Source organism: Gavia stellata, chromosome 4 (genome assembly GCF_030936135.1).
Source record: "Gavia stellata isolate bGavSte3 chromosome 4, bGavSte3.hap2, whole genome shotgun sequence".
Lineage (NCBI taxonomy): Eukaryota > Metazoa > Chordata > Aves > Gaviiformes > Gaviidae > Gavia > Gavia stellata.
The window spans coordinates 4,162,067-4,188,804 of NC_082597.1; the positions used below are offsets into that span (position 1 = coordinate 4,162,067).

General features: G+C 40.4%; 1 protein-coding gene across 1 annotated transcript in view; it reads right to left on the reverse strand.

Moving 5' to 3' along the window:
• The window catches only part of MKLN1 (muskelin 1), a 98,343-nt gene that overhangs the window by 38,547 nt on the left and 33,058 nt on the right, over window positions 1–26,738 (reverse strand). The window contains exons 6-9 of the mRNA XM_059816184.1: window positions 25,376–25,568; window positions 17,554–17,631; window positions 16,225–16,290; window positions 7,825–7,937 (exon numbers count right to left, since the gene is read on the reverse strand). Coding sequence (XP_059672167.1) covers window positions 7,825–7,937; window positions 16,225–16,290; window positions 17,554–17,631; window positions 25,376–25,568 — 450 coding nt within the window. The remainder of the gene's footprint in view (window positions 1–7,824; window positions 7,938–16,224; window positions 16,291–17,553; window positions 17,632–25,375; window positions 25,569–26,738) is intronic.

Consider the following 26,738-nt stretch of genomic DNA (forward strand, 5'->3'; position numbering starts at 1 on the left):
CAAGTGGAATAGTGGAAAGGGGAAAAAACTCAGAGCTTCAAACATGCAAACAGCATGAAATAGTTCTTTCATTTATGCAAAGTAGGTTGCAGGAACACATATGAAGGTCTTGTCTAGGCTTTAGTTTACAGTCAAAAATAAGTCATCCAGCCTAGATGATTCAGCTTACAAATGCAGACAAGAAAAGCACTGAAGTAATACCCTAGCACAAGACCACCTTGAAGCGAACGGACATCAATACCGTGCTATTTCTAAAGAAAAGGCACAACTTATCTGCAAACCGAGCGCTACTCACACTGATGAAACATGAATAAAATCGTAGCTTCTTAAATTTAAGAAGTACATTGTTGCTTTGGTACACATCTACTGCTCAGCTTTGCTTTCAGTAACACTGATGAAGTAACAGACAACCCACCGCAGAACCAGAGCTTTCACCAGCTCTGAGAGATGGGCCCTCAGGACAACATCCCTCATGTGCCGAATTTAACTAACCCCACTAACTATTGCAGGATGTTGAAGGAGGTCATTTTTGCATACATCGTAAGGTCACGCTGTCCTCTCATTACCAGTAACAATGACTAGTGAAGGTCCAGCCAAGCGATTTTTCCATAGATCCAAACTATTCGGCTTAGTTAGTGTCACACTTGCAGACCAACAGGCTAGCAGGCTGAAAAAAAATTAAGTAGTCATTTATGGACTGTTTAGCCACAAACATGAGGACACAGCAAGACTAGAATTTCTGAAGGTTTTTTTAATTAATTGTCCTTGAAAAGCTGGTGATAGATAAACATGAAATTATAAGTCTAAATACTTTGACAGCCACAGGCTCTCAGATGTTTCTGAAAAATGAAGACAGTGTTAAACAGATGACAAACGAGTAGTTTATACCCAGAGGTGTTAGAAAGACATTAAAGTGGCTGTATAATTTTTCCCCTCAGGCTAACCCATGGCTATAAGACTGCCATCTCAGGGATACAGATACTAAGTACAGTTTAATGCAGGCTTCCTCTGTTAGCTATTACAGCAACATGGCAAAAGACAAAAAAATATATATATCAGAACAGAGTATTTTCGGCCCTGAAAAAAACAGAACTGTGGAAACTGCCATGCCTTCTTTTGAACTAAGTGACAGATAAGAAAAGATGTAGCTTCTGAAATTTTTGTTTATATCACCTTTCAGCTATTCTCAGAAGGTAATTTAGTTATCCAGCTGCAGGAACCGCATCAATTACCACTGGAAGTGCAGCACACAGCTAGCCTCTGCTGTGTCATAGTTTCAGTAACAATGCATCCTCAATTTTGCAATAACTTACACAGAGGAAAAATCAGCCAAGAAACAGTGCAAGTCTTTTCACTGGAGGTCTGTGAAGGACCATGCAAATGCTTCTCTACCATATGTTAAGAAGACTAAGCATAACACATGGCAGCAAGCACACGTGGAAGAGCTTTTAAACACAGAGCACTGAAAACAACGCATGCATGGGGCAATGCAAGGACTAGAACCCAACAGCTCCCGAATCCCAGTATCAATAAAATCTCCATCACATACAAGCCCTGGAAAATTCATGGATTCACTCCTATTAAACATACTAAGCTCCTTCAGGTCTGATAACTCAACGTATCAATGCACTATCCATTCTGCTAGTATATGCTCTCGAGACAGTCCAGAAAGCTTAAGTCCTAATTACCTCCAAAGCCCGGTGGCAGAAATACATTATTAGCAGCAAGGTCCACAAAAACTTACTACATTTTCAAGCATGTAATTATCCAGACAATTTATCTAAGGATTCGTCTATGATACTACTTGAGAATGCCTCCCCTATGTTACCATATTGGGATAACTGATATTTCTTTAGGGATTTCTGTATTTGTACAGCTTGAGGAGTGTTAATGGAATGGAAGTCTTTCACAGTCTAGCTGAAATAAGAGACTACTCTACTCCCAAGGCAAAGTTGACGGGTGTGTGAAGCTACTTTCACCTTGCTGTCAAGAGAATAAGCTTTCCTCCCACCTTCTATCCTCATATACTCTTCCTGTTTCTTTAAAAACCTTTTTCCACATCCATTCAGTGTGAAACGCAGGGTTCCAGGGATTCAAGCTGGCTCTTGTCTTACAGGCGCGTATTTCTGCGTCTTTAAAACCCAGAAGTATATAAATCAGCGTTCCCTATACCAATATCCATTGCTTCACTAAATCCTTACTTGAAAATTCTGTAGTACTTTAAGCAGTTGAATAATGCGTCATCTTCCCTGAGATGCAGTCACAGCCAGCCTAGCGTGCCTCTGTATACTGCCTCATCTGCAATTTACAGGGAACTGGATGATGCAATAACTTCCTAATAAAGTCATCTAAGTAAAATAAAGCTGCATTCCAGATCAGAGATCAGAGCAGTAAACTCATCACAAGCTAGAGTTGAAGTGATGATTTTTATCAGAATATAAACATCACAAATCAACTATACATGATACATTACTTCAAGTGTAAAAGTAGTTTACAAGCTGCACCCTTTGCAACTGAAGGCTTTATGATGGTTTGGAAATCTACGTATCTTCTGAAGACTGGCACACACAAGCTCCAGGACTGCCAAAGTTTTGCAGCCTTCAGAACACCATGTATAATGCATTTATTTAAGTACGCCCTTCTCTGTGAGGCTGACTTCAATATCAATGTCTGGAGGAAAGGGACCTCCACACATTGAAACGCCTGGTGTTAGGAGTAACTGACATTCAGCTGGTTTTCTGCGCTTTTTTCCATGCTGGAAGCAAGAACTACAGGCACCTAGTGACGGAACTGAAAAACTTAACACTCAGAGCTGTTTTAAAAAATGGATGATCTTTTCTTATAAGAAAAGTCAAAGTTAAAAAAGACATAAACAAGAGTTAAGAGGACAGAGCTCCTTATGTACACAGGTACCATAAGCAAATAAGAAGTTACCTTGAAAAGCTGAAAACATTTTTTTAAAAAGTTTATTAAAAAACCCACCAGGTACTCCTCCCTCAAGAGGGTCTTTCTGTTTTAGACTGCCTATGTGGAAATCACTGGAGAAATTAGTCAGGCATATCTGAAAGTCTCTCTCTAACATTTTTGAAGAAAGAATACTGGCTAGAACATTTTAAAACCATTATACTACTAAGCAGGGAGGAAAATAAAACATTAGCATGCGATATTTAGGATCAGCCTAGAACACTTTTCATTTGGTTCACTTCAGCATCTGCCTTCTTTGTCCCTACTTTTGTAGGCATTTACGCTATTTAGGAAGTTGGCTCAGAGGTGTGTCTGCAGTATCCAAGTTTCTGTTGCAGGCTTTTGGGGACAGCTGCTTTCTCCCTATGTGCTTTTGTGGCACCAGGCATCTTGTACAACTGAGCATCTGTACAACTGGAACTACTCAGAAGTAGGACATGGCAGATTCAGTATATTAGATCTCAAGTCCATAAACATCACAGTATTTGAAACAAAAACCTCAAGGTAGTTAAAGCGTCTTCCAAACTGTATCACCATCTGTGGGAAGGAGTCAATATTTAAGACTAGTTCAGCTCCTACACTTAACACAGCATAGGGTAAAAACTTTACATAGATAAACTTACATATTTCTGCATCACACCCAAAAAAATCAGTCATAGGTGTCACAAATGCTTACAAATGCATAAAATGCTTGTGTGGTAATATGACATTGGAAGCTTTGGGTAAATTCATCCATGTCAACAAACGTAAAGATAATGCATGCAGACACTGTAAAAAATTTAACTGGAAATACAATAGCAGATGAACTTCACCCTGGCTCTCGCTATTATGAGATCTTTCTACACTTGTCAGCTTTTACTTTCAGTAACCTGGAAAAGCACTTGGTATTAGCAGCGAACTGTCACCTTACAATACACTGATTTTCTGGATCATTTTGAACCTACTGAACAGTAGGCACTTGTTGACCTACACTTTCCTTCATTGTGAGAAATATTTTATCCTCTCAACCAGTTAACCCATGACAAGACCTTCACTTCTACCTAAGAGCCTTTGGCAAGTAACGCTTAAAAAGTTTAAGAAACACAGTGTCACCTAAACCTAACCTATTTACACAATTTCCACGTCCTTCACAGAGCTGATCTGTGAGCAGGACTTTCCTCTAAAAAAGCCAGAATGAGGATGAGTCAACATACCATATTTACAGATATACACTACAGTAGCTACCAATTCATGCAGTAACACTCTTTGAAAGCAGATCCTGTATCTCTTCTCCTGTATCTACGAAATACTGAAACAAGGTACAGGAATACTAGTGACACACCAAATATGCCAACTATCACAATTCTTTATTCTCATTTATCAAGTCTCTGGCGGCAACAACATCCCTCAGCATTTCGATCCTATTTAAAAATCCACATAACTATCGATTTACACCAAGCAAAGTCTTTCCTACAGTTCACTTAAACTGTCCTCCTGTACTGAATTTCACTAAATTAGCCTTCAAAAGAGAAGGTTGCTGCTTGGAAACTAGAAATATTAGGCACCAAAACATACACATTAAGTTTCTCTATTAATTGACATTGGCCTAGGATCAAAATGCCCAAGGAATGACAAAGTTTGTCTTTTCAAAACTATTTATTCCCAAATCCTGAAAAGGTCTACAACCACTAATAAACCCTGGAGACAACGGCATTTGTCAGAACATTCCACTTGGTTCAGGGTAAAAACCCTTAAAGGCTCTTAGACTTCACATGTTTTGGCTCTGCCTCATGCCAACTGATTTGTAGAGCTGTTGCATACTGGAGCACTCCACGGAGGAGAGAGGACAGAAGTTGTGGGTACAGTTGGGAGGTCATAAGCTGCTCCATGGTGCATCTCCTTGGAAGGATGGAGGCTTGGAGGAGGATGATTTGACAAGGACTGCAAGAGCCTTGCCGGATCCATACACTGAAGGGACGGCGGGGAAGTTCTAATTCAGGTCTGTTTGTCCACCAGCTGCTGTGGTATGTACACCAAAGGTTCAGACAAGCACTGCAAGCACGTCCTCTAGACCCCCTTTTTAAGACTGTAAGCGATCAGCTTCTCCAGCAGTGCCGTGAGCACTTTTTCCTGACGTAAAAAAGGGCTATGGAAAATTAGCTTTGGTAGTCTGTTAAAAATCACAAATGCAACTTCAGGTGACAAAGAGACATTTCTCCAGCTGACTGGCAAATTTTGAAAAACAGCAGCAATGGAGTTTACTAAAAAGGTCACGCAACCTTTTCGTAATACATTGCAACAGAAGCTACCAGTACCTTTATCCCAAAAACGTTACTGGGTGTTACCCCTAGGACAATGCTGGATAAGATGCAACTTCTACCATTTTCTGCTCTTGTCCAAGCTTAATTATTCAGTGGCTAATTTAACTATTGTCACTGATTAATTAGAACAAAAGAGCTAGACACAGAACAAGCACAACACAACACAAAAACAAGACTAAGTTCTACTGGAATCTACTCTGAATATTTTTTAAAATTCCATGTCAACAGACATTTCCTTTTAGCAAATTGTTTGTGAACAGTTGATGTCCCTATTAGAGAAACATCTGGAGTCTTTGTTTTTGAATTTACTTCTCAACATTTGAGATTGACCTTTTCATTTCTAAATCAGGTTTTATGCAGATCTCTTATTAAAAAACGCACTGCTGTTGTGCAAGTACAGCAGCCACCAGTTCACTGTACCTCAGTAAGTCACCAAAACGCTGGACTATGCCTCGGCAAGAACTCCATTTCTAAAGCCACACACATTTCTTCACACTTTTCTCTATTAAGTAGATCTCTTCTTCAAAATTCCCCATACATTCAACTCATTCTCCATTTCTTTTAAATTCCCCTATCTTGCTTCCTCTAAGCCCAAGACCCTTCCCATCTTCCACTGGAATTTCCTGACCTTCCAACTGCACCCTGTAATTTTTTTTTTTCCTCCAAAATCCCTTTATAGCCACTTTATTGTATCAACTCACAACTCTTCTACTGCGTCTCCTCTGCAGCCTTCCTTTGCATATCCCTTCTTTCCCCCATCCCAGCGTTACCCTGCTAGAGTCAGGCACGAGTAACTTGAAGCAAAAACACACGCTGCTCCTGGCACTGCTGATGCCTTGCATCCCAGCCAGGCCTCCCAAGCTTTACAGAAGCTCAACTGGATGAGGCAGGATCCCAGCAAGAAAGGAAATCAATCCCTTAAACACCAGAACTACCCACACTGGTTTGTGCAGGAAAAAAACCACAGTAACTCCTTTTTGACAGGAAAGCCCTATTTCACCGCATCCTGAGACAAAAGTACACACTAAGCAGCTACAAAGCGAGAAGAAAAGTGAAAGACAAGACAATTAAAATTGTTGTGCCTTCTTTTCTACCACTGTTCTTCACTTTCCCAACCTCCTTATAAAGGGAGACAAAGGAAAGGAACATCTAGCTATTTATCTTTACCATATAGTTCATAAAAGAGATGAGTCCCAATTTCCCCGTGGTACTATGTCACACATACCCCTCCTTATCTTAAGGAGGTTACCTGCTGGGTAAACAGTGAAAAAGACAGTAAAACCCATGGTTTGAGACAACCAGAAGCAACACAAGCCCAGCCTACAAGACTGGACCATGGAAGATGAAATTTGACTTCAGCATCATATCAGCAAACATACAAGTAGCCACGAGCAGTGATGAAAGGACTAAGAGTAAAAAACCAACTTACAGTAAGACGAAAAAGGCAACTTACAAGGATATAAAATGTAAGGACAATTTTACCTTTATACAGCTCTATTATTATAGAAACCAGAATATCACATTCAGTTTTGTTATTGCCCATTTTGTAAAGGATGTTAAAAACAATAAGTGCATGACACACAGAGATTTGAAGGCTATGGGAAGTGCCTTACTACGAGATTTTTTTTCAGCTCAGGCTATTTGTCCTACTTGCTTACAACCTCTAAACACCTTTGCAAGGAAAAAATAGCAATATTAAAGTGTTATTTAATCTGGTATGAAAGCTCACAAAGTAAGCTATGACAAGAAACTGGAAAAATATAAATGGGAAATAAGACAGTTTTATACTTTTTTCAAATAGTTGAGGAAATCAACCCCTGAATTTGTCAAAAAGTGGAGGAATCTCAAACTTTTCATACCTTCAACAAGAGGCTGCATGAATTTCCTGAAGTTATGCTCGGACAAACAAGTAACAAACTCAAAACACAATAACCACATGGAACTTTAACTTTTCACAGTATACAGCAAAATGAATTACACAAGCCAAAGGTCTTGGGACTTTTTTTTTGTTACCTTCTATAACCCAAGCTACATTCATTTCAGAGGTTTCATACGTCAAATACTAAGCAAAACAGGCCAAGGCAAATGGCTCGAATACCATGAAAGCTCTCGGGATTGCGTGGCCTCTGGCAGTTACCCCTGTCCTCTAGATTTCCGTCTGTTAGTTGTCCATTTCTACACATTTTTGACAGAAGCTAAAAAAATAAATGATTTGTTTCTGAAGCTCAACACCAGCATCAGGTCTGAAATGTTTATTAGTCAGTCTGGTTGTTCAGTCCTATCAAATTATTTAACTCATGTTCTACTCACTGAACTGATTTTTGGCCAGTCAGTCTGCTCTTAAGAAATAAACCTTTCCCCTCCAGCAATCTTAAGACTTCAAATTCACATCCATCTCATTTTCCGAATGTAAGCATTTCAAAAGCCTTCAAAACTTGCAGGTCTGAATTTTGTGGCTCCCACTGCACGCTAGAGAACAATACAAGCACTTCAGAAGCATCGCATTCTTCTGTGCAACAATTTATATATTATTAACAATACGGACATTTGCAGAACTTACCTCTTTCTCAGTATCCCTGGATATACAGGTCCACTGGTTTTCCTTCACACTGTATGCCCAGAAGTCAGCCAGATCCTGAGTTCCATCCCAGCCACCAAACAAATAAACAGTTTCTATTAAAAAAAAAAAGAATATGTTAATTGTAGTTTAAAAAGAGAACCTTTAACAGGCTAATACCTACAAAACACCTGTGACAGATTATCAAAAGAGAAAATTAAACCGATTCTTACTTAAAGCACTGCTCCTCTTTGAATGGAACCAGTCACCAGGACAAAGAAACGTGGTGCGGTTTGGTTTAGTAATGGAAATTTTTAGGATCGAGGGACAGCCAATTCTCAAGGAGTCATTTTCTATTTCTACATATATGTAAGAGGCAATCAAATCCACAGTCTTCTGATTAGAATTCAAGACAGACAAGTGAAGAATATTTAACATTTTGGATACCATGCATTTTGGTCTATCAATGACATCTCAGCTTGTACCCCATTTGGTGCAAGATCTATAGGTTAGAAGGACTTCTGAGATAGCAGCAAAGCTCTTCTGTTTAGTCCATCCCTTACAAAGGAAAATTTACTTCAGCGACGAAATGCTCTTCAAGGGAAACGCCTTGCATAAAGTAACTTACCTGATGCTGCAAAAACAAGTAAGTAGAAGAGTTACAGATTTAAGTCAGTGTTTCAGGCCCATCTTCAGAGCCTGTTACCTTAAACCCACAACTGCTCCATGCACAGCAAGCTCAAAGGCTTCTCAGACTTGCTGATAAAACTAGATGAATCCTCTGAACATGGGAAGCATTTAAGGAAGAAGTCTCTGTTCTGACATGAAGAGATAACTAAGCTGCTCCCATTATAGAAACATCACTATCTGGTCTCAAATGCTAAAAATACTTCATTTTTAGACTGCATTAAAACACAACACAAAGCCAAGTCGAAGAAGAACAAGCCACTGGAGACTTGCAGAGCTTTGAAAAACTCCTTTAAAATCCACGGATCAGTCCTATTATGGAGGTAATGGCCAAATTTTAATCCAACACCAATTAAAGAGCAGAGTTAGTAGCTCGATTATAAAATGGGAATAGTCCCTGACCCTCACCTACCATCAGGATAGTGGTCATCACCATGGAAAGGTTACCCTGGTTCATTAACTTTAATTACCCTTCCTCCTGGACTCAGGGCTCCCAGTGTTCCCTGCAAAGAGCAGGTCCCTTTGTGCGCGTAAATTCTCACAGCTCACAAAACCCACATTACCACAACAGCTTCATTGATAGCCGAGAAAAATAAAAGATTTGGCACCAGCTAAGTATCCTATTGGGGCCTTGCCAAAACGTCATGCCTGCCTGTAAAGGCTTTGTTGTCTCAGATGAAATTTAATAGCAAACCTGAATGAATCTGATGAAAACTCAGATTTTGAAAGTTACCTAAATCAAGTTGACAGAACTAAATGGCATGTAAGCGCTGAAAAAGGGGTCCAATCATACAGCTAGTGCGAACTGTGAGCATCCCCAGAGTCCAAGAGCAACCATGATAACATAAGTGTACGTGAACAGTGTGCCAAACTTATTTTTCATCTTAATGTAAAACTGTAGCTCGGATGCAAGAAAGGCTCCATCGCTATCTAGACTCAGAATTACTACTTATCCCTTATGACTTATTGCAGAACTACATATTTTTATAGGAAGTTTCTGTATTTTTAAAGCAAGATTTCTTAATAAAAGCATCTGTTGCTGGTAACGTCAAGAAAGTAGTATTTCATAGATCTTCCAAAGTTCGCAATTGTTCTCCCATGGTATAAAGAAAAAATTAGTTGTTTGGTATTTTCAAGGGTTTCTTTTTTTTTTTGGGGCGGTTTTTGGGAGTGTTTTTTTAAAAAATAAAAAGAGCCAAACTTCACTCTGTTCCCCAACCAGTATCACACTTTCTCCTCTATTTGTCAATTCAGATTTTGTGGGGAGGGTTTGTTTTTTTTTTTTTTTCCCACCCTGCACGCAGAGGTCCAACCAGGACAGACCCAAGATGCACACCCAGCACTCCCAGGCATTGCCACAACACCTAAACAACATATCAGCAAATATTCAAAGAGGAGGGCCGTCACAGGGAAGAGACCACAAACTTCCAGGCAGCAGGAGTGGGGAAGCTTAAGGGGAGCACAGCAGTCTCGCATCAATACAACTATTTCTACTTTAGTAGCACTAGGAAACTCAAGATGCAAGCAGGACATCTTGCTCTGGCAGAGAGAAGGATTCTTCCTTTGTATCCGAGCAATATGTAACACAGCAATATCGATGCTGCTTTATTAAAGCAAGCCTCTATTCTGCTTTAGGGAGAGAGCAGAAGAATTTTCAAATCTACCTGCAAGGCAACAAGAAGAACATGAAAGCAGTTATATTTACCCAAAGCTTATACAGCTACATTTAGGAAGTCAAATCTCTCCTCCAGCATCTTAACCTTATCTCCTCGAATTTGTATTTGGAAATAAATGTAAACACTTTGAATTAAGTATGTTCTGTGAATATTTCTAAACTGCTTGCTCAGTCAAAAATGTTTCTATAATATCTGAATTCTTTTCTTCCCTTACTCTCTGGAGGACTAGAAGGTGCCAGAGCACTCCTCAAATTATTAGAGAATGTACATTCCCAAAAATAAACATATTTCCTGTCAACCTCTCCTTAAGCTATATTTTTTCAGAAAAGTATGCAAAGCAGCCTTCTCCAATCCCTATTAAATACCAAAAATCCTGGGGTAGTTTCAGTCTAGGTTCACATAAGTTCTCCAAGTCAGTTTTTCTAACTTCTGTTAACTCCATCTTCTCTGGGTGGTGAAATCCTTGGTGGGATTCTGGTACAGCGGGTCTTCCTCATCCAATCAGGATGTTACGTGGCAAATTGCTAAAGCCAGGCTGATAAAAGATGCTTGTCATGCCTGAGCATCCCTGGTTTTACCTTCTAATAAATAGGTACCATGAACACATTCCAATCCTGGTGACATATTTAACTAAACACTTTGGTGAAACAGTACTTTCATGTCTCTGACAGAACAGTTCTCCATAGACTATGAAAGAATTATGGACCTATAACACCTCTACAACTCATCCAGTCCATCAGTCATCTCCCCAACCTCTCACAGCAGAGATAACTTCAGCAATAGACCAGGTTGCACAGGGAAGCGTTCAGTTACACTTTGAATATCTCCAAAGACGGGTATTTCAGACTGTCTGGACCCCTGCTCCAATGACTGATCATCTTCCTCAGGATTGTTGTTTCCTAACTGGAATTTTCCTTGCTGTAATGTGTCCACTGCCCTTTATCCTATCCCTCTGCACCCGCCAAAACAAGTCTGGCTGTCTTCTCCATGCGCTCCGACCAGCTAGTTGAAGACAGCTCTAAGACCTTCCCATAAGCCTTTTCTTCTGCAAGCTGAAGAAAACCAGTTCCCTAAGCATCTCCTCATACATCATGTGCTCCAGCCACCCACCACCGTGGTGGCCCTTCACTGGGCTCACTTTCAGATTGTCACCACCCTTATTGTACTAGAGAGCCCAGACTGGGCACAGTACTCCAGATGTGGCCTTAAGCACTAAATAAAAGAACACCATCCCTCCCCTAACCTGCTGGCCGTAATTCTGCTAATATCGCCTAACAGGAGGTTGGCCTTCATCACCACACGGACACATTGCTGATGCACATTCAGCTGTCTACCACCTTGCAAATCTTCTTTCCATGCAGTCAGTCCCCAGCCTATACTATTGCGCAGAGATGTTACATCCCAGGTTCAGGACTCTGCATTTGTCTTGGCTGAGCCTCACAAGGCTCTCCCTGCAACCCACCAGGGTCCCTTTGGCTCACAGCCCTATTTCTCTAGTTCATCAACCACTGCCCTCCCAATTTGCTGCCAGCCCAAACTTGCTGAGGGTGTATTTGAGAATCAGTATCCCTAGAACTAAGAAGGGCTCATCTCAGAAGTAAAAAAAAAAATCTAGACGTAAGATATCTCAAAAGCCTACTACGGAAGGACGTCACTTCCCTATGTAGTAACCATAGATTTAGTTATCTGCAAGCAGCATCGTCCATTTTGTAAGGAGCACTTAGAGCACAACTATAAAGCCAGACCTTAAATTTTCTTCAAGTATCACACCACTCAGTTTCTGAATCACAGTTCAGTTTAGATGGTGTAAGTTTTTTCAGGCTAGGGTTGGTCTGGGTAGGCATACAGTCTTCCTCTCAAATGTGAAAGCATCATGAAAGTTGAGTAACCTCCAGGATTCAGCAGCTGTTTGTGTTTCAGAGCTTAGAAGCCATCTGTGTTTTGTTTCAGAGATCTCTTCATCTTGTACACAAGTCCTGTCTTTAAATGTCTTATGGATAGCAATGTTTTCCTCAGGCAAAACAGCATCCCTCATGTCTGCTGCTCTCACTTCATCTTTTTCATCTTTCCAAGCTACTTTTGAGCCAGCCTCCTAATTTCCACTGTGTTGCCCACACTGTGCTCACGGCTCTCAATCTCCCACTGTTTCCAATCTACAGATTTGTTCTCACTTATCTAATAGAATAAAGTAAGCAGAATTCCTTCCTACGAAAGGAAAAGCAAAATGATGTACAACCAAAATTACAGAGTAGTTTCACTTCAGTGAGTAAACAGAGGTAACACATCAATAAAGACCATTTCACTAATATTTTCCTTCAAAAAATGTTTCATTTGCCAAAGAGAAGAGAAATGCAGACACAAAAGTCATCCTGGTTGCTTAGCTATTATTTCTACCACAGGCTCGTCAGAAAACTTCAGAAGGCTTTATCTATATGAAATAAAAGATGAACGTTTAAACAAACAGGATATATCACTAAAGATTCTTTTTTTAATAGCATGATTTCTATATAGTATATAATTCTGTTACAAATTAACTTATATGGCTTTATGAACTACACTGTCTTCCACATAAAATTGTGATTGCCCTATAAGAGCAGAGGAGATCAATTCCACCTCAACTATGAACCAAATCTCCAAAACACAGTACACAAACTCCTCTGAAGTACAGACATTATTCCTTAAAACTTGAATTTGGCAATCCATTTACCCATTCCCACTTTCTTCCAGAATAAGCATTGGTATTTTGAAATGCATGACATTTCTGAATTATAGAAAGGCCTGAGAGAGCACAAGCAAAGTTATGTTAATCGAGGTACCGGAGCTAGATGCCTACATCCTCGTCCAAAACTGCATTAGTGCTCGATGCATCTGCGAACACAGTACTATATACATGCCTGCATTTTACTGCTTGAATGTTTCACCATGGCCTACATAAATAGCAGTATAGCTGTTCATGACTGACATTCAGCGCACTTAGCTCAGTATGTTTTTGTGTGGTTTTGGGGTTGTTTTCACTTTTGGTGTTTTGGGGATACTTTCGTTTTATCTATGCACCTGAGTTGTGACTACCCTTTCCTTATAGAAAAGTGCAGAACACTCTCCAGCCTCCCACAGGGAGAACTACATAACACATGCACCTTGCAAGAAAAAGCAGAAATAAGATAAGCTTTCTGTTTTCATTTACAGTCTAAAGCTTTAAAGTATGTAACAGTAGTTTCCAACTATAACCGGGAATGCCTCTTAGTAAATGTTTCTGCATACACATACCAAAACCAACTTCCTAATTCTGCCATCCAGAGTCATTCCAGTCTGAGTGTTAACATGATTAAAAGCATAGAAGACATTGTGAGAAGCAGTAACTCTCAATTTTTTTTTAATATAGGAAGATATCAGGCTCCATTCTCAGTTCTGTATTCCAAAATGCCTACACTTTCATTTCAAACTGCTTTAAGAGTTTTTCAAAGCACTAAAACGACTACACTTTTTCTAAGACAGCTGCAGCAGGTCTTACGAGCATGAACATCAGATGGAAATGAGCTACAGCACAAGTTACTGGTTGCCAGCAGAGATGCCAGAATTGCTCTTTCAGTTACTTTCAGCCTACCCTAATTGGAAGGTAAAACATGCTAAAAGGCAGTTTAGACCAAGTCAAACTATATTCTACCTGAAGCTCAGAGTATAAACAGAGTCTCAACGACCCAATGCACTATCAGTAACTTGAGATCTAGCTGAACTGCTTACCAGCCCGCATCCCCTATGCTAACACTAACACATGTGCATCTCACAGGCTCAGTATTATTACAGAACTTATTAAAAATAAACTTCTATTTTTGTAGTCAGCAATAACTGGTTAATATTTCCTCGAGGTTAATCAAAAAGCAGAACCATTTATAGTTCAATTATAGCTACAGCAGGTCTGGACATCAGAGATTAAAATTTGCTTCCAACACCTATTCTATGCGATATGAAACTTCAAACTTCAGAACCTCCTTATATGTATTATTTCGGTGTTTCACTTCATTTCTAAAAGATTAAAGTTGAAGAAAATACTCATTTTTTAAAAGAACCTCACCCCTCTAATGAGGAGTACAAAGTGAGCTTATTTTTCCTCGGTTGCCAAAGACTTCTGAAAAAAAAAGTGTGTGGGTAAGGAAGGGAGGATGTCTTTGAAGGAAAGACTATGCTGCTGCTCCTTTTTCCATTAACAGTAGATTTGCTCAAGGTTAGCCAGGGAGCTTTACAGCTCCAGTCTGTAAAACACATCCTGACATAACTGGCTAAATTCCCACAGTCTCATTAAACACTACCTATATTGAAAAGGAAAACTCAAGCAATCAGCAACAGCTGGTTTGAAGAATAACAGCACCAAGAACTTCCCCAGCCTGTTCATGAGCCAAATTAAATGGCAAAACTAATCATCTCAAAAACATTTAGCCTTTTACGAGCCTCAGTGGGCCTGGAAGCAAAACTAAGGACAACTGCCCGAATATCCCACAGAGAAACTTTCTGAGGGTATCCCACCACCACTGGATAGAGCTGCAGCAAGAAAGGACTAGCATGACGGAGGGAGATCCAGTTTTCCCACACTGGGACTCTACCTCCATAGGTGCTCCCCAGTCAGTTTTGTGCAAGTAAAAAAAGGTATCAATGCTTTCTACTGCCTTCTTAAAGCAGAGTGAAAACGTTAAAGTCAAAGGCAGTCATAATAACCTTAGTAGGACTTAAGAAAACCAACAGGAATGGAAATGAAGACTTACATTACCATTTTTTGTAATGATTGGACTTGATGATCTTACAGGTCTTTTCCAACCTTAGTGATTCTGTGAACATATTTTCAGGAGGTCTATAGGATTATCATTTCCAAGTTGACAAGACTCACGTTTCTTTGGCACGCTTGTGAAACAGTCAGTGTCTACTTATTCACCAAGGCCACTAGGGAGCGTTCACAGCTGCTTTTGTAGGCAAACACCAGCAATCCTCCAGCAGCATTTTATTCTAACGAATCTCAAACCTCTTCGACCAAAAAAAAAAAGTTTGCTTTCTTACTCAAAATAACTCGAGTGCTTCCTCTAAAGCAGTAACTACACTCTGAGTAAAAGCCAAAGACTGCAGCTACTGCTGCATTTTTGCTTGTTCACTGTGACTTAGCAAATTACTCTCGAAGGTACTATCCTGTCACATGCTTCAGTCCCCGTCCGTATGACCACAACAGACGTGGCCATGGTAATTTTTGCCAACTCCCTCAATGCCACCCTATATTCCTCTCTGCTACTCATACCCCAATCCTTTTTCTCCCTTCCTAAGAACAATTCTTTCACTCATACAAATCATTTACTTAGCAAAGATGCAGGCAGATGCCTTCCTTATTTTAGTAAGGAATGACATACCACAAAAATCTGATTAAATAAAAGCAAGACAAAAATACAGAAATTATGGAGAACAACAATCACCGGAACCATTACTTATACCCCCCACACCTTTCTTTTCTCTGCGGGGTCTTTGAAACAGAGGCTGAACCATTCTTTAAACTGCTATAAGGAAACATTTTTTACGAAAATGTCTAACAAATTATATTTAACAGGAGTTTCTTGCACACTATGGAAATTAGAAGCCACTCCAACCAAAATACAAGGAATGTTTCAAGACGTCAGATCTACTGCTTGAGCACCATTCCAAAGAGCATAGTATGTGGCAGATAAGGGAAATTATCATCCCTAATTTCTCCTCTCTTGTTTAAGCTCCTTGCCCAAAGAGGGAAGGAAGGACAAAAAAAAATTAAAACCAATTGTTATTAGTTTCTTACTTAAGACAACGACTAAGGCGTAACAGAAAACTAATAAGGAAGAAGGGGGGTGGGAAAGGCAGTTGGAATATAGCTCCAGAGAGAAAGCAGAGTATTCAATCTAACTATTAGAAAGTTCAATTTCTTCCTCAAAACCTGAAGTTAAGACAGTCTCTGAAGAAAAACACATTCGCATAGTTATCTGAAAAGTATCTGATTAAATAATTAAATTAGTTAAGAAATTTAGCAACTACTCACCTGTCTGAACATCTATAACCATCTGATGGCCACCTCTCATCCCTGGTCGACTGTCTTCCCCATCACCTTTACAAAAGAGGGAGGGGAGAGTTTTCAGTTATAAGATTGGTTTTTGCCTTTTTTTTTTAAACACCAAAGAAAGATATAACCTCACATATGACATAAATACTATATGGAAGCAGAGCAACTTAGTAACTCACCATTCTTTAAACATTAGCACAACACTTTTTCTAGGTTGTATTCTTCCGTGCGTTACAAAACTGTACAGAGTTTTATACTGAATTATAGGGTGACTGATAGTACAGACAGCTAAAGTGAATACAGTACTCTACTGCAATTCTGAGAGCCTTGGAAAGGAGCCTGAGAGTTCCTGAAGCATGCAGGTCCACACAAATGACACCTGAGCTACCTTTGCAGCCCTCCAGCGGTGAGGACACAGACAACCTTTTGCTCCCCCTTCCATCTCCCCCTAACTGCGAGCTGCCTGAAGGCTGAGCAGTGAGAACAGATACTCAAATGACAGGGCAATGTTCCCATGGGATGGAAGCAAAGAGGTAACCGTATAGATATAGCATAGCTAGCTTTGCACCAATTACTTAGTCTCACATATAAGGGAATTCCAACTGTCCAATTAAAGCAGCTTTCCAACCACTTTACATATCTTAAGCATTGAGGACAGGTGTCACCTATGGGAAGCAACATTAGAAAGGTAAACCACGTTCTGCTGGAAAAGAAATCTGCTTGTATTCATAGATAACCCTTCCCAAGAGGTTTGGGTACAGCGCTCCATGTTTGGCGATAGTCACTTTGAATCCTACATTTGCTGTATGACAGTGATTTTTGTACTTTGTAGTCAAGGCTGCCGCTACGAGTCTCAAGGCAGAAAGCAATGGAAAAAGATTCTGCAGGTTAGATTTACTGTATAAGAGACCAAGACTTCAAAAGATGCGTCTCAAATTTAAAATACTCCCTGTTAAGATAATGTGTTTATTTGCCACTCTTTGCTGTACATTTAAGTTGACTCCATGTGTTAAATCCCATCATACAGGTAACTGCTCTGATGCTTAACCTATAATCGGACATTGGTTTCTGAAACGATTGGCTATCCTTGAACTTACAGCTGGTGTTCTGGAGTGTTCCTTACTCAAGCAGAAACCAGGCTGCATTTCACTGACTTTGCAGGCGAATGCAGATTTTTCATACATGCACCCATTCCCTAGAACAACTGTCCTAGAGGAGGCTTTCTTCCATAATTTTCTTGCTCAATAACCTCAAAGGAACAAGATAGAACTGGCAGTATGTGGGTTATATCTTAAGAAATGTCCTTACCTTTGGTGCTTTTGGGGATGATCTGCCCCCAGCGAGGTTTGTATTCTTGTTGACTGATATACTGATTGAACAAGCCATCTGCAAAACAAAAATTCTGCTGTATAAAACGTTTATACTTCCATTATAGCAAAATTACTTTTAATGCAGGTAATTTTAGCCTAACTCAGTCTGCACCAGGGGAGGTTTAGGCTGGATATTAGGAAAAATTTCTTTACTGAGAGAGTGGTGAAGCACTGGAACAGGCTGCCCAGGGATGTGGTGGAGTCACCATCCCTGGAAGTGTTCAAGGAACGTGTGGACGTGGCATTGCGGAACATGGTTTAGTGGGCATGGTGGTGTTGGGTTAGTGGTTGGACTTGATCATCTTACAGGTCTTTTCCAACCTTAATGATTCTGTGATACTCCAAAGCCTTCGTTTTAAGTAAATTCTCTATATATGTCAGTTAGTTTGTTAAACTTGTGTTAATGAGCTAAATGTGTAAGCACTAAAATAAAAAGAATACTCATTACTAGATCAATCAAGAATTACCCAGTTTGCCTGCCAGGTCATGCCAATTGTCTATAAATCTCCAGTGTGAGGTATTTAATTAAGAATAGAATCCCTCCCCCTTATTTAAGCAAAAGGAAAGTTGCCAGTGCATTTACAATTCAACCATTTTAGTACACGTTAAGTTAAAACTAGGTCAGGCAGCATCTCTGGAGTTTCTGGAGTTTCATCTAAGAAGAAAAGGGAAGAAAAGCAGATTGTTTAAATGCAACGATATGGGACAACAAAGCACTGGATGAAAAACAAAATAATGGTTTACATTCTCTTCAGAGAGTTAAGCAAGAAGAGAAACAGAAGACGCATTAAGTCACTGGCCAGATATGCCAACTGCAGCATTACTGTAAGCAGCATTAACTCCAGCACTCTATCCAAGCTCCCCTTGTGCCTTCCTCTCTCCCTCTGTACACCTACCACATTTCACCTCTCCAGCTTTGAGAGCTCAGTTCCTAATTCTGGTTACATGTTATCAGCCTATCACACAAATGTTAAATTTTTTGAAAAGGAGATTCGTAACACCAATGCTCTCCAGAACCGCTCTTCAGCCTGGGAAGGGCTTAGCAAGCATTTGGGGAACTTGTTGCTCTTGTTCTTCACATGTCTCCTCTAAAAAACCTACCTTACCTTCTGCAGGCACAACAAACTATTAGATCACTAATGGCCAGCCTCTTGACCACTGCTCACCTGGCTATATCCCACCCATCACCCCACCATCTCAAGACACAAGCTCTTCATGACAAGCATTAGTTCTGCATTTGTGTATCACCTGAAAAGAATGGGAGTTCAGACACCCAGTTTACGTCACTAGTATGGTGATAACTACCACAGGCAGATTGAGGACTCAAATGATAGATTTACATGGTTTTGTACTGAAACAGTACATTGCACATACACCGCTCAGATGCAGGATGCATTCAGGGGTCCTTAATCACATAATACCCAACAGCTATGCTCTTTGGTAGAATGGTACCCAGCAAACTTGCTCAGGAATCAGTTTTATATTCCCCAGCAGAGAAAGGAAAAATGAAATTACTAAGTTGCATCTACTATTTTTTTAGTTCTTCTGACCCCAGTAATTGTGGCTTTCAGGTAAGAATTTAACAGTATATGAACGCCTCCATTTATTTATACAAAATCCCTTGGTAGGCATACAGATAAAAAAAGAATAATCCTTACTGCACACGTCCCTATTTATTTACAAAAAGGTAAAAATCTTTGTTAAGCATGACACAATGTTCAGAAAGTATTTTAAAGCATTTCCTGGCATCCTGTAGTTTGTCGTGACTGAAATTCAGGTTTTAATTAAAACCCAAGCCAGCAAGCACTTCCTGGGAGAAGATAAATACTCTGTTTAGAGACCACCTAATCGGAAAATAAGGGCACTCAAGAGCTCCTGAAATGTACTGAATTTGGTCTTAAAATACAAAACTGCTTTCAACTTTCATAAACTCAACTCTACAAGTTTTTCAAATTAAATACTCTGTGAAAACAGGGCAGATTTTACTTTCACCTGTCTTAGAGTCAAAAACATCATCTCTTTCCCACCATTAGGTAACTGAGGAAAGCCAAAAGTTTGCTCAACATCTGTAGAAAAGTGGTTTATTTTGGTTTTAAGAGTAAGGTTCCTAACTCCCACTTCTTCAGCATCTATGAAGTTGGGACAAGACATGAGAGGCTTTAAGCTTGAGATTTCATGAATTCTGGTTCAGAAAAGCCAAATTCCAACAGAACAAATGCATGCGTTGTAAGAAATCCCATACTGACTCAAGCAGATTTTTCTAGCCACAAACCTAGACAGAAATCCAGCCTTTCGGTTATCATTAGAGCGTTCGGTCTTCAAGATAGAATGCAAAACCGTATTTACCCCTATGGCAGCCAATAGATAATTGGACATAAATAGCTCAAGAGGATGAACTACACCACATACAATCTGAAATGGTGATTTAACCTCTCTCCCATGCTCAACACCCACAGACTGCACTTGTCAAGATATGACACTTCTCCCCTACTGTGCCTTCAGCCTCTTTTAATAATGCTTCTTGTCTTCCATGGGACATTGGTTTGGAAATACTCCAGCTTGCTTCCCAGAAATGTTTCTTTCTGCTGGAAGCAGCTCCAAATTCATTCTACTTGCACTGCAAACCAGCAGCAGCTTGTTTTGGAAGCTAAATCACCACCTGTCTGACACCACCAGGGGAAAAAAGGAGGTTTTCTAGGTGGATTCTGTATCCGATGCCAGACCTATTCTAGTGCACTCCTTATGTTTCTTGCCAGGATAGCACTACTGACCAAAAGGTCTTCAAAGCTTCTGTGAAGCAATGAAGATCAGATCTAGGCCTGCTCAGGTTTGTCAGCTGTTTCCAATGAATCAGTAGTTTAAAATAAATTTCAAGTTCCCTGTAGAAAAAAAAGTGTTAAGTGCAAGTTTTTAAAGGAAGCCTTTTCCTTCATCCCAGAGGCCTCTCATTTCAATGTCCGTATTTACTCTCTAAAATTACAGCCAAAACGAGTATTCTTATTTCGTACTATTTTCAAGCCCTTCACAGTAAGTTGTGACGCATTTTGGATGTAACAACATGAAGTTCACAGTGGTTAAAGCTTAGTAAATTCTACCTCCCTGATAACCAAAGCCTTTATTTTGTCAGCCAATTACAGGTTACCTAGAAAGGATTAGGACAAACATTGCAGACAAAAATATTTAACTTGCTGAAGCCAATCAGGAACAAGTAAAGGTTGTATTAAGTTTCTTTCTAGACAACACACATCTCTAGATAGGATTACTAAAATCTAATCACTTCACTGCCAGTGATTGAAAAACCTTCAGAGGAGCATTTAGCCCATAATTTCTGGGTGTTGGGGTTTGTTTTTAAGATTTTTCTTGAACCAATGAAAAATACCCAAAACACCTAAATAGATTGAGGTTTTTGTAGTCACAAAAATCCTTCTAAAGAAGAGCTGAAGCAGAAAACAAAGATGACACCAGATAAAAATCCAGCCATTACTTGACAATTTCCTCAAGACATGGGAGCAACAAAGAAATGCACAATTCTTTTCCAGCCTCAAAGCTGTAATATTCTTTTGCACTTTCTTCTTAACAAAAATTAAACAAGTTTTGCTTCAAATGCCTACAAGGTATGCTTCGTCTACACAAACCCTACCATCTACTTACCATAGGCTTTGGATCCCTAGCAAGCCTCTCCCCTCCATACATCCCAGTACTACAGAGCAGCAAGCCAGCATCCATTCTTTTTCAGAACCAAATCCAAACATATTTGATGATAAAATTAAGGTATACGTGTCTGTCTAGAGCTTCCAGGAGAATACAACTGTGCCTGTGCATCCTGAGTTTTGGGAGACATGCCTGCAGACTGTGCATCACAACTTCTTGTTTGTCATATGGGGACGACTTGTCAACAGATAAACACATATCACACACTGGCAGAAGAACTGCCAGAAGGAACACCTCGGTCCCCAGAATACTAATATGAAACTAGCAGATCTTCAAACCATTTCAAGCAGCTTTCCATGTCTACAGTAGCTGCAAACAGTTCAACTAAGCAATTTGCACTCCGTATACTCTCTGTAGGAATATTAAGCAGATTTTTTCCTTCAATAATATAGGCCGTCTGAAAGCTATAGGAATGAATCCAAATGTGAAGCATTTGAACCAAGTCTGTGAACCAGCTGAGATTTAGGGAACCTTTTATTTTTGAGAGGAAGTCAGGCAGCTGCCAGAGTTTCCATTTGCCCATTTTCTGAGTGTAATGCACAAGTCAAAAGAATCTGCGGGAAAAGTGTGGCTGCCTGCCACTGAGCTCTCAAAAGAAATCATCTAGTGATGTGAGGTGGAAGACAGCGTTCATCATTAGCAATGCAAAAGAACAAGAGTTAGCTCTACTAGCACTAATTCTTGACCACCTACTCTTTTTCTACATGACTAAGCCTATGGAAATAGTCTGCAAGAGATGCATCGCATTTCACTTTTTAAATACCTACCACTGCAAATATTAGCCTCTACGGAAGACATTTTGGGCTGAACTGAGTATGCAGTATCTCTGACAACCTCACTGCACTTCTGTTTGTTCCTTTAGGGCAATGAACTCTCAGATCAGCGAGAGATCAGAAGTTCACATATTCACATCTAGTCTGTTACAGAACAGTTTGCTCTTTGAACAATTTCAGGGATAATTTAAGGATCTGTATATCTCAATTAACTCTACACTTCAACTACACTACATGGACCATACACAGGACTAAAGTTAATCTGCTTGTCTTTGGAAAAACAACACAACAGAGAGGAGTTCAGTTGTAAGAACACCCACACCTTAGAGACTAAGCAGCAAGTTATGGAGACTTCAAAACAAAGCTGCTAAGAAAGTAAAATGGTAAAATCCTGGGTGCTAATGAGCCTCTTTCAAACAGAGCAGCTTGGTAGAGATGCAGAACTGAGCAAGGACAGGTATCTGCAGAGAACCACAGGGAGCAGATGGCAGCAATACTATAGGAGAACGCATTGAAGGCTGAAAACATCTATTCCCATCCTACCAAGAAGGAGCATGCAGCTGTTAAATACACCTTGATTTTCAACTGTCATCTTGTACAACTCCGGACAAACTATTCCAGCTGCAGTTTCAGGTTTTTTGTGGCTATCCGAAGAGGTTTGTCCCATCCTCTCCCCCATCGTAGCCCGATCAGCTCCCTGACCTGGTTTGCCATGTGGGAACACGAGCACCAGTGCCAGCAAGCAAGGGGCCAGGGGACACACTGTCCTGAGTAAGGGCAGGATTGACCCAGTTTGTAAAAACCCGTAGTTGTGTCAGCTTAAAGCAAATACGGGACACAGCCTCAGTGTCTCAGGATAGACAGCACTTCTCTCCGAAGGGTGCCGGGAGGCGACAGAGCTTTAAACGGATACAGAAACTGAAGACAGCATAAAGAATTGCAGAAGGATGGGGGCAGGAAGGTTAATGTATTCAAAACCAAGCAAAATCATTAAGGATGAGCAACAGAGCAATGGGAGATGCATACACTGACATTTGACTTCAGCTAGTCAGGTGCTGGATTAAAAGGAAGCAATATAAACATCCTCATGCGTATTATTCTGCCCCTCAGAAGCACTGACACAACTTAACAATGCTACTTGAAGACTCTCCTGCTAAGTTATCCACAGCATTACTAGAAGTACTTGCTGGAACAAAAAAGAAGGACGATAAAACAAGCTACAACATATTTCTCTGGTTTGCTTAAGTGATGCTGAGTTCCCCAGCCTCTAAAAAGGGACGTGATTACAAGAACCAGGGAAGCAGGATTATTCTCATCAAATCTGACAAGAAGTGTTGTACTGTCTGACAAACGGACACTTACAAGACCTACAGTTTCCTACCAGATGAGTCCTTTGCTAGTACTTCCACATCTGGAAAAGCTGAGCACTGCAGACAGCAACCCCCCTCTCAACATACAAGGGGAAACAGAAGCACCACCTCAGCTCAAGTCCCAGGGGAAAACTGCTGGATAGAATAAATGCCGTATGTTAAATATTAAGTAGTAAAAGAAATCAACATAACAGCTCAAAAAATGAGGCCACAAACATTCACTTCATTAGTGCCCAAGAAAAAAAAAAGGTCCATACTTGAGAGAACTTATTCAGCACATTCTAGACTTCTAGTGAAATTCCATTCAAGAAATAGTTTCTACTACAGCCTGCAATGAAGTGGAAAGAGGACAGCCTCTAGGCACCGACAAGATTAAGCTACAGCCAAGGCAGCAGACCAATGCATTGATAAAATCATCACCATCAGCATATAGTACTTCTCCAGCTCTCAGCAGATCCTGCCTCATACTGGTGGGCTCATCAGCTCTCCCCAGGCACTCACGTCTTTGAGAAAGACTGCAAAGACAGTAACCGCCAGCCACAGCTCCCTGCTGCTTCCTCATCCTGCAACCCTCACTTGCCCTTAAGATTCAGGAGGAAGCTGCCAGTTGCAAAATGCCCCTGCATTGCAGGAAGCTGTTCACGCTTCCATCCCAGCCAACACCACTACATTGTCTCAGGAGAGCAGGCAACACCGGGAAGGGCAGGGATAAACACTGGCAAGTCTCAGTCTCTGGGAGCTCAGGGCAGAGCTCAGCTGTTCTATCTATACAGTTGAAAAACCTTGAGCCAAAACCCATAGAAAGCCATTTACTGCTGGTTTTGATGACCTGTTGCAGTAAGTTCCCTAACACTGTGCTTAGTTGAACAGCTTCCTCACAAAGAAATGGTCATTTTCACGGAAGATAATCTTTGATTTTAAAGCTGTCTTTTCTATCATATCCTGAGAACCACTTACAACTTCAGTGGTATAAACCACACTGCTGGAGTCAAGCAGGTTACTGGCATCTATCCAAAAGGTATTACAAAATGATTGATTAGCCCAGAATTAGCAAAAAACATCAGACACAAGGTTCTCTTCTTATGCCAGCACAAGTTTCCCATGAAGAGCGAGTGCATGTAGTCAAAAAGCTCTACACCCACAGCCAAGAGTACCTCCGTTTCTCGGGTTCTGATCCAAAACCACTGCACAGGTCTTCAGAGACACTTCAGTGCAATAGCCCAATTCTTTCTGCATCCCGTTCTATCAGCAGAAAGTACATCTCCCCCATTTTAGGAGTTGAGAGCTGTTTACACACAGCGTTAAGTTGAAAGTTTCTAAATAAAAAATTAATAGCAGTTACAATGAAAGCAGCTGCCAACATCCTGCTCTGCAATGGCAGATGGGCTCTGCCTCCAGTCACTGTGACTTCTTTACACCATTCTCCAAGGACTATTTTCCCCATAGACAAAGACAGCATTCTCATTCAAATACAGCTGAAAACTTCTGCCGAAACAGCAACTAGGCGGTAAGCTCTAACCAGAAATCACAATACAAATCATTACTGAGAACTCACAAGTTCTATGCTTCCCTGCTCAGCACTCCAGTGACTTTTCTGATAGTTATGCCCACCTTCAGCTTGCCAGCCACTTACATGAAGAACTTGTCTTTACCCACTCTTAAGTGCACCACGTTGTCATTTCTGGGGGAAAGAGACTCCAAAAGTAACAATGATAAGAGATTTCATGGCTGAATTTTTAGCCTTTGTCACACGCATGCTCACAAGTCCAAAAGCTGACAGTAGACCACAGTAGATATGAAATAGCACATAGAATAGCCTGTTCCTCTACTAAGTACGTTAACATTCAAAGCAGTAACATTTCAATGCTTTTTCAATTAATATACCAGACCCCTCTGATTCTCTTACCATTCACAGCTTTTTCTATCAGTTCTTCACAAGCATCGAAGTCTCCCTTCAACACCAGTTTGTCATGCAGGTCTGTCAACATAGGGTGCTCCAGAGCAATCTTGGTTTTCTTCTGCAGCGACTCAAAAGCTTCGGTGTAGTTGTGCTGACGAAAATGCTTTAGGCAAAGGCGAATGGCTTCCTGTTCACGGTACTACTGGAACACAAGAAAACCTATGAGACATGTAGATTTTTCTTTTACCAGCACTGCTGGGAGCTACCTGTGAACCTGCCTGGAGACAGAAGCAGGATCTTATATACACACTGCACATAAATTGCTCACAAGCTTACAGAGGAACGCTGTATGAAAGACGTTACAAGCTGTGCAGGCATTTATTTTCCAACAGTATAGAAATTATACAACTTGATATCATCCAATTTAATAAGTATACAAGAAGAGAGTGCACAGTGTCCCAGATCTCTGGAGTGACCATTATTTCCCCTCCCATCTGCTTGGCCCTGCTGTTTGAGGCCCACACGAAGTATAGAGCAGGAAAAAGCCTTCACTATCAGCATTACATAATTTGATTGTATGACTCTTATATAACAAAATAATTTAGAAGAGTAAGTAGGTCACAGCTTCTCTAGAAGCAGAAGAAAAAAGCCCACGAGAATAGGAATACTTGCAATGACCACTGCTCCTGCAATGGAAAGGCAGAAAGCAGGGCTGACCTCAAATCCTGCAGGTTCACGAGTGTTTCCCATCAATGGCAGCAAGGGTTTACGTGCGTGCCAAAGTTTCACTTTCAAAATATTCCCGTGCACCTTGAAGCAGAACCCCTGCTTTCATATCGCAGATGAGCCAAAGCTGCCCATTTCCCACTCCACAGTGGGAAGGGGTGAGAAAGGCTAGAGAAACCCATGCCGGGTCAAACGTCCAAGCACAGAAACATGAGGGAATAGTAAACTCTGCGTAAGAGCTACAGCTTATGCTTTTAACCTACCTAACCACCCACCACTGCGTTTTCAAAGCTGCTAACAATATGCATAAGTAACACAGATTTTTAATTTTATAAGTAGCAGAACCACTTATTTTAAACAGACTCTTCAAACCTAAATTCTAAGGCATGAAAGAAAAAAAAAATCTCAATTTCCATCTTCAACACACATCTACTATGGTAAAAAGCAAATGTAACTTAAGCATCTATAAGACCAATCAACTTACAGACAAAAGATTTTACTCCTAAATGGACACCATTACTAAAAGCGAGGTTTATGGTATTTAAATGAACAGAATCTTTCTAAAAACCTGGAACTAACATTCCACAAAAATTACCGTTCTTGAAAGAATGGCTCTGTATAGCAAGAACCTCACAAATTGAAG